The sequence below is a fragment of the Eulemur rufifrons genome, chromosome 28, assembly GCF_041146395.1.
Source record: "Eulemur rufifrons isolate Redbay chromosome 28, OSU_ERuf_1, whole genome shotgun sequence".
NCBI lineage: Eukaryota > Metazoa > Chordata > Mammalia > Primates > Lemuridae > Eulemur > Eulemur rufifrons.
This window is the reverse complement of record NC_091010.1, coordinates 13,540,960-13,549,196: the sequence shown is the minus strand read 5'-3', so window position 1 is coordinate 13,549,196 and position 8,237 is coordinate 13,540,960. Positions and strand designations below refer to the sequence as shown.

The window sequence follows — 8,237 nt, the reverse complement described above, 5'->3', positions numbered from 1 at the left end:
GCCTTCTCACCACCCCACCCCATGCAGACCCCGGAGCCCGCACTTTCTTTGCCCAGCCTGGGCTGCCAGTGAGTGGGACCAAGCGTCTGGAAGCCTCCCAGGTCCCCGCAGGGTGCCAGCAGCAAAGAGCACCTGAGTCTCCTTTTCTCATATCGGCTGCCCTCTCCTCACCTCCACCGTCTCCCACCGACTCCCCTAAGTATGGGCTCCCCTTGATATCGGGCCAGGGAAGGGAGTGGGTGCCAGGGAAGGTTACAGAACCCCAGCGGAGTCCAGACTCACAGGAGGTTCCAGGACCCCAGAGGATGGAGCCCTGCATGCAAACAAGGGCAGCGGTTCCTTCCTGGGCTTTCCCTCAGCAATGGCGCCCACCCAAGCTCCGGGACAAGCCTCGACAGGAGCCTGGGGAAGAAGGGGGTCCTGGTGAGGGGAGGTCTGATTTCTACCGAGAAGCACAAGGAAATGCTCCGGCCAGAATCCCAAGGCCAGGGCCAGTTGCTTTCTGAGGCAAACCAGAATGCTCTGCCCAGGGCACCGGGACCCCAGGGGAAATGGCTTTTCCACTGAGACCCCGCAGAGCCCAGCCAGCAGGACCCCTGCCCTGCAGACGCGGGAAGCCGGCTTCTGTGCCGCTCCAGATCCAACCTAGGGGGAGGGGCTGCTGTCCCAGTGTGCCCCCGGCAGGCCAGGGGTGTGAGTGAGGGCAGCAGCTTTGCCTGAGGCAGCACAGTCCTGGTGGTCTCTGCCCCCAGAGCAGCTGGCCCTGGTGATTGGGGGCATCGTCGGGGGGCTGCTGCTGCTGCTGTTGGTCGGGCTGAGCTGCTGTCTGTGGAGGAGGCTCTGTGCCATCCTTGCCTATGAGGAGCTGCCAGGGACACCAGCCATGGCCACCACAGCCACCTCCAGTGGACAGGGGGACAAGCTCTGCCAGATGCATACAAGGACCCCACCCAGCAGGTGAGGCAGGATGTGGGGCCTCATGGGCTCCTGGCCTTGTTCTAGGTCCCTCCCTGTGCAGTTTCCCTTGGGGTGGGGTGGGAAGGAAAATCCTGTTAACAGAGTGCCTCCTCTATGCCGGCGACCATGCTGGGAGAGTTCACAAAGAAACCCCGGAAACTTCACCACGGGCTAGTGGTAGGCATTAGGAAACCCATTTTCCAGCTGAGGAGACTGAGGCTCAGGGGACACAAGTGTCAGAACCAGATAGCAACAACTAGTAAGTGGTAGAACAGGAATGGAAACCCAGACAGGCTGGTGTCAGAGACTGTGTTCTTTCTCCAACGTCCCGCTGCCTCGGGCAGAGAGAGGTGCTGGCTCTGTGAGTGGGGCGGGGGTTGGGGGGATGTTAGTGTGGGCCCAGAAAATGGTGCTCTTGCCTGCTCCTGCCTCCCACTGGGTTTTCTTCCTCCAGCCCCTGGGCTCAACCCCCTTGGCTGGGTGCTCTGAATCTGCACCATTCACTTGCCACCTACTTGCTGTCCCCCTCCCTCTGGACAGCCCTCCAGGTGTGCCATTTGTGGTGCCCCCTTCCCTCCGAGGCCGAGACTGGGTGCCCCTGCACAGTGGAGAGTGGGCTCAGGCCCCACAAGACCCCTGCCTAGCCCCGGAGCTCCTGCCTCACGCCCCCAGCAGTAACCTTGGTGAGTGCTCCCTCCAGGGGTGCCAGGGGGTCAGGGTCCACTCAGGTGGACCCATCTGCTTTCACCGGCCTAGCTCCAGACACAGCCTGAACCAGCCCAGGGATGCCAGGGTTGCCTGGTGGCCACTCTTTCTGGGTACTTTCGTTTACCAAGTGTCTGCCGCGCCCCATGCAGGGTAAGATATGGTCTCATGTGCCATTTTGCAGTGAGACCTCAGCACAGCTCTGGGGGGGAGGAATTATCACCCATTTTACACAGTCATAAACTGAGGTTCAGGAAGGTTAACGGTTCCTTGCCCAAGGTCCTAGAGACCGTAAGTGACAGATCCAGCCTTGGAATCCAGGCGTACCCAGGTGCAGAACTTGTGCTGGGTCCTGCTCCAGAAGGATGGGCTGGCTGACCGGGAGGGCAGGATGCCAGGAGCTGGGAACACAGATTTCTGCCACCTCTTTGCTCTAAAGTTCCCTCAAGAGACCTGCCCAGCAACCACCTAGTAATCAGCTTGGCCTTTCTAATTTGAAGAGGAAGAAAAAAGGCAGCACTTTCTCACTGAGTCATTCTCTAGACACCATGGAAAGGGCCCAGGCCAGGTGCTGGGCACTGTGTCCCTGAAAGCAGCCCTGACCTCCAGAGATGGGGTAGATCACAGGGGCAGGGGTGTGGCGCAGTGTCAAATGAGCACTCTGCACCCTGCTGGGGCCCAGGCCTGGCTGTGCAACACCTTCGTGCTGAGGCTTCCTGGAGGAGCCGCACTGGGGAGAGGGGATGTGTTCAGTCTGGAGAAGGGAGTGGGGCGGATCTGGTCGGCCAGCTGAGGCTCAGTGGAGAGGGATGGGCCGGGACAGGGTTTGCTGCTCTCTCCACACCCTCACCTTCCCCTGGCCTGCCAGCCCTCCCACCCTCCATTGTAGGAGACACATGTGTGGTGGGGGCCATCAACCCGGAGCTCTACAAGTTCTCGGAGGACAAGAGTGAGACCGACTTCCCTGCCGGCTGCCTAGGGCGGCTGTGGTTCTCCGTGGAATACCAGCAGGAGGCTGAGCGGCTGCTGGTGGGCTTGATCAAGGCGCGGCAGCTACAAGCCCCCTCAGAGACCTGCAGCCCCCTGGTGAAGCTCCACCTGCTGCCCGATGAGCGGCGCTTCCTCCAGTCCAAGACCAAACGCAAAACCTCCAACCCGCAGTTTGATGAGCACTTCATCTTCCAGGTACGGCCTCTGGAGCAGGCAGGGTCTGGGGTCTTCTGGCCTCCAGGGAAGGAGCGGGCATTGTGCAGGAGAGCCCCAGCCTCCTGCACCAGCCAGCGCCCTGCAGCCCCTCTGGGACCCTCGATGCCACCAGCTCTGCTTTACCCAGCCCACAGGGTCAGGGCCGCTGATGGAGGGGTCAGAGGAGAGACTTGGAGAGGGGGTGGCCAGAAGGCTGGGCTCCTCCTATCCTGACTGTCTGGAGGAGAGAAAGAGATAACACATTTTTGGAGCACGGACTGAATGCCAGGCCCTGGACTGTGGGGTTCAGGGGAAGCACCCCAAAGCCCTGGAGCAGTGTGGAGTTTCTGGCCAGATGATCCAAGGAAGGTGGAGGTGGGGACAGGAACTGTCCAAGAGCCATCCTGGAGCCTTTGCTGCACCTTGGGCTGGCTCGGGGTCTGGAGGTAGCGAGGCTGTCAGGGCACTGAGCCAGTAGGGTCCTGGGAGCCTCAGCAGGTGACCGGGGCCCGTTAGGGGACGCCGGCAGTCAAGATCTGCCTAGAGGCCTTGGACAAACATTTTCTCAGGCTGGCTGAACAGGTAAGGAGAGGCCAGCTTCCAGGAAGAGTGTGACTGCCCAGGCCAGCACCACGATTCGCGCTTTCCTCCCAGGCAGAGAGCTGGGAAGAGGGGGGCTGTGGGGCCTGGTCCCGGGCCACCCTGCTGCGTCCAAGGCTGTGAGAATTAACAGGTGAATCCACTCTTCTCAGGACAAGATCCAAGGCTGCCGCCTTGCTGCCCCGCATGGCCACGTGTCATGCTCGCCTGCTTATTTTTTTGACTCACCACTTCTCCATCCCATCCTGCCCCAACTAGATCCTGCCCCTCCATGCTGTAAAAGGGAAAGGGAAGAAGGAGAAAAGGGAAGAGGAGAAAATCAGTATTGAAATCAGTATTAATGGGTCAGGCGCTGTGACCAGGGTGGTATCCCCGTTTCGAAGGTGAGGAGGCCAAGTCTCAGGGGCCAAGTTGGCGTGCCCGATGCAGAGAGCAGGGGCAGGCCAGTGTCCCAGGCCCCAGGCCCGTGCTACAGCACGGGGGGGCCTCACACTTCCTGTGCAGGCATGTCACACCTGCAGCTCCTGCTAACTGGCAGACGCCCACTCATGGGCGCTGCATTTCTAACAAGGCCCCAGGTGGTGGTGGAAGCTATAGCTCCTAGGACCACACTCTGGGTAGCAAGGCCCTGGTATACGCTCCCACTTCGTGGGGCCACTTGGCCCCGCTGCTGAGAAGGATCCCCTGAAAATGCCTGGGTTTGGGGGGTGTAGGTCCCTGGTTGAGACACCCCTTCCCATGAAGTGTTCAGGACAATGAGTCACACCCTCTCATGTCCCACCCCCACGTCTCCCCCAGGTGTCCAGCAAGAGCGTCACCCAGAGGGTACTGAGGTTCTCAGTGTACCACGTGGACAGGCAGAGGAAACACCAGCTCCTGGGCCAGGTGCTGTTCCCCCTGAAGCACGAGACCCTGGCAGGTGACTGCCGGCGCATCATCTGGAGAGACCTGGAGGCCGAGAGCCTGGAGGTAAGGTCGAGGTCACCAGAGTGTCAGCACTGCCGTGGCAGCCAGCAGATGTGCACAGGGCCCAGCACCTGTCGGCCGGCATCAGCCCTCGAGTACTGCACACCACCCTACAAGAGTGACCCAGGCCTGCTGCTGGCTGAGGGGGATGCCCCGCCCCTGGGCAGGGAGGGGTCGCCCGAGTTCCTTTCACACTGGAGCGACCTGAAAAATCCATGTGTGGATGCCCGTCCAGGTCAGACAGCTGTGACGGTGACACCACAAACGGACCAGCCCAGGGAAATGTTCCCCCACGCCCCAGGAAGGACAGGTGGCTTAGAATAGGCTTTGGAATCCTGCAGACCTGGGTACTGATCCTTAGGTCTGGTCCACACGACTGCGCAAGTCCCGCAGCTTTCCAGACCTGTTTCCCCATCTAGTAAATGGCAGTGGGGCTCAAAGGAGACCCTGTGGCTGTGTCCTGTGCACTGCTGGGAGGAGGGAGGGAGGCACCATGGGGCTTCTGTGGCCCCCGGGCACCTGTCAGAGTGGCAGGGCTAGGGCGCTTCCATCTCGGCCTCCCCAGCCTCCCTCGGAGTTTGGCGACCTCCAGTTCTGCCTCGGCTACAACGACTACCTGAGCCGCCTGACAGTGGTCGTGCTGCGTGCCAAGGGCCTCCGGCTCCAGGAGGACAGGGGTATTGTCAGTAAGTTCTTCCCTTTTGCTCCTCGGGAAGGTCCTGCCCGCTGAGCTTGGGGCCTGGGGCTAGAGTTCGACTCTCACCCCTGACCATCTCATTTCTGCTTGCATATACCCCATCATGGAGGGCTCATTACCTCATGAGACGTGCCCTCCCACTGTGGACAGTTCCAGTGCCAGAAGCCCCTTGCTATGTTGAACCCAAGGCTGCATCTCCTCAGTCTGCTCCAAGGGGTTTAACCTGACCCCAAGACCAAGCCCTGGCCCTCCCGTTCCCCAAGGCAGCGTCTTAGCTCCTTGAACTGCCCTGCCCACTTTCACCTCCACCCTTCCGTCAGCTGAGGGGTCCCGTTCCTCCAGGGCACCGCCCGCTCCCCCTACCCCCAGAGGAGAGCTGCCCACTCACTAGGGCACTGACGCAGGGCAGGTGGTACACCTGTCCCCAGCCTCCCAGAACACAGGGGCTGGGGGAGGGGTGGCTCACCCCACACATCCCACCCCTACACGGGTCGCCCCAGCGAGGTGGTGGTCATCGGCCACCTGCTGGTCTTTGCATCTGGGTCACTGTAAGCCAGCTGGGATTCAGATTCTCCACTGAGGATCCAAAGCCCTCTGCCCCCACCCCCAAAATCTTAGCCCACTGAACAAGGGGCCCCAGCAGGCCTGAGAACCCAGTGCGAATGTGGTCCCCATGGCATGCCAGGCTCCGGTAAACAGGGCCAGCCTGAGCCGTGGGCGTGTTCCTGAGACAGGAAGGAGCAGGGAGGGAGCAGAGTGCTCCCGGGTGTGAGGCAGCACGCCCAGCCACCCGCTTCCTGCCCCTGAGACCCAGCGGCTGTGTGAGTGACCCAGCACCGGGGTTGGGCACGTGCCCTCCTGGCCGGACCACCTGGGTGGGCGGGGCTCCTGCCCGCCTCCTCTGCCCACTGGTGTGCGCCGCCCCTAGGTGTGTTTGTCAGAGTGTCTCTGATGAACCACAACAAGTTCGTCAAGTGCAAGAAGACGTCGGCTGTGCTGGGCTCCGTCAACCCTGTGTACAACGAGACCTTCAGCTTCAAGACTGATGCCACCGAGCTGGACACCGCCAGCCTCAGCCTGACAGTGATGCAGAACCTGGAAGGGGACAGTAAGGCTGCTCCCCCGACTCCAGGCTTTTGCGGTGACGGGCAAGGGAGGGGCTGCTGCATGTTGAGGCAGAACGAATGCCTCCTGCCCAGGCCTCGGGAGGAGCTGCACGAGCTCTGTGCCCGGGTTCAGGAAGCTAGTGCTCAGAGAGGCTGAGACGCTTGTCCAAGGACATGCAGCTTTCGGGCAGCAGGGCTGGGATTCATGCCCAGCTTGAGTCCAGTCGGACTCGGTGTGGTACCCTAGAAAGAGGTTAAGCGATGGCCTCTGCTACCCATCCCCTCCTGGGGCCGCTCTCCAGAGAGGACAGGAGGCAGCACAGTGCCTGCCACCAGCCAAGGGACCTAGTGCTGTGGGCCATGGCGTGCCCTGCATTTCCTCGCACCTTCTAGACAAGCCTTTAGGGTCCTGGGCCAGTTATCCCAGCCAGCTCTCCCGCACTGCCCCGTACCTGGTGTCCACTGCCACTGTCTGGGAAGCAGAGCCGGTAGGCCGTGGCTGGTCCCATGGACTGGACTTAAGGCCCTTCCCCACTGTGGGGGTTGGTGGTGAACGGTACTATTGAATGTTCTCGCTGATGGAAGAGGCCTTCTTTCTGGAGGGGCCCTTTCCTCCCTTAGCTCTTTGAGGCAAAGTAGGCTTAACGTGGCTGTGCAGCAGGGAACGGCGGGGTGGGGGGGGAGTGGCCCTGAAGGGTGGGCTCTCCACCTGGGATCCCCTCTGGGGGTGGGGGTGGGGGAGAAGCAGCCCTTCCAGCCCCAGAGCAAAGGCAGGCCGGTTTGGGGGCTGTCAGCTGGTGCTTGTCGCCACTTGCTTCCAGGGCAGGGGAGAGTGGGTGAGAGACGTCACTGGGGATGTTGCTGGGGACGTGTTCTGTGCTCAGGAGCACACCGGCCCTCTCCCCCCTGCAGAGAGCCAGCCGCTGGGCCGGGTGGTGGTGGGCCCCTACATGTACACGCGAGGCAGGGAACTGGAGCACTGGGACCAGATGCTCAGCAGGCCCAAGGAGCTGGTGAAGCGCTGGCACGCGCTCAGCGGCACCTCCGAGCCCTGACCGGCGCCCAGGACCGTGGCTCTGCTTCGGGACCCGCCCTCCTCGCGGCCGCTCGGGATGGCCACAATCAGGGACGTTTCATCCAAGGTCTCCCTGGTCAGCAGCTGTGGGCAGTGTGCTCCCTACACAACCCTACCTGTGGGGCTGCCCGGGCATGGAGTCCTGGGCCTGGGCCTGAATCAGAGTGGGACCCCAGGGGTTCTGAAGAAATACTCCATGTGGTGATGGCATGGCAGTGCGTACTGCGTGGACTCGAGGGGCACACCTGGGCTCCGCCATCTGGGAAGGCCAACAGTGTGCTGATGCAGTTGATGACCCTCTGCTCTTCCACTGGGCTTTCTCCGCCTTCCGCCTGGCAGAGGAGACACACCGCTCGGGGCGGTGGTGGGGAGAATGCCGTGAGCAGCCCGCTCAGGTACCCGCTGGTGGGCCACGTCAGCGTGGCCCACTGTGCCGGGTGAAGAGGGCCTCACCTGTGTGTTAGGTCCCTCCCCGGGGCAATGGCCAGTTCCACCCACCACATGATGTCAGCTTTTGCCCACGGCCCACCCTCCCCAGAGTCCAAAACCTCACACCCTCAATGCTATAGGTGTTCTGCTGCCGGCTTCCATGGTCTCCCTGATCCAACAGCACTCGGCTCCTGTTCACGTCAAGCAGGACATGGTGGAAGCCGTGTGGCCATAGTGTAGCCCACGGGGCTGAGAGCGTTGCCTATAAACCCAGGGATTCCAGTGTGATTGTCGTGCTGTGGTGTCAGTATAAAATTCATTAAGACGGAAGCCCCCACAAACACCAGCCGTCAACTCCCCAGAAGCTGTACTCAAGCTAAGGAGCAGCGGTTGTGCCTGTTGCTGTTACCGAGACAGGCAGTGGGTACTTGTGCCCCAGTGCGGTGGAGCTTGCAGAGTCAAAGCACTTGTACAACTAGAACAGAACTTAGAACTAGTATCTTTTTCTTATGCAGTG

The 8,237-nt window shown here is 61.4% G+C and overlaps 1 protein-coding gene across 2 annotated transcripts; it reads left to right on the top strand.

The window, feature by feature from the left end:
- Nucleotides 1–868: 868 nt before the first annotated feature.
- LOC138376385 (synaptotagmin-15) lies at nucleotides 869–7,271 on the top strand. Of its 2 annotated transcripts, none has more exons than XM_069460666.1 (7): nucleotides 869–957; nucleotides 1,498–1,640; nucleotides 2,552–2,847; nucleotides 4,246–4,416; nucleotides 4,979–5,099; nucleotides 6,039–6,218; nucleotides 7,129–7,271. In XM_069460666.1, the coding sequence occupies exons 1-7, from the start codon at nucleotides 884–886 to the stop codon at nucleotides 7,269–7,271; spliced, it is 1,128 nt and encodes a 375-aa protein (XP_069316767.1). In that variant the 5' UTR covers nucleotides 869–883. The 2 variants fall into 2 exon arrangements, with proteins under 2 accessions (XP_069316767.1, XP_069316766.1); XM_069460665.1 differs by having other exon boundaries at nucleotides 2,531–2,847.
- Nucleotides 7,272–8,237: the final 966 nt, after the last annotated feature.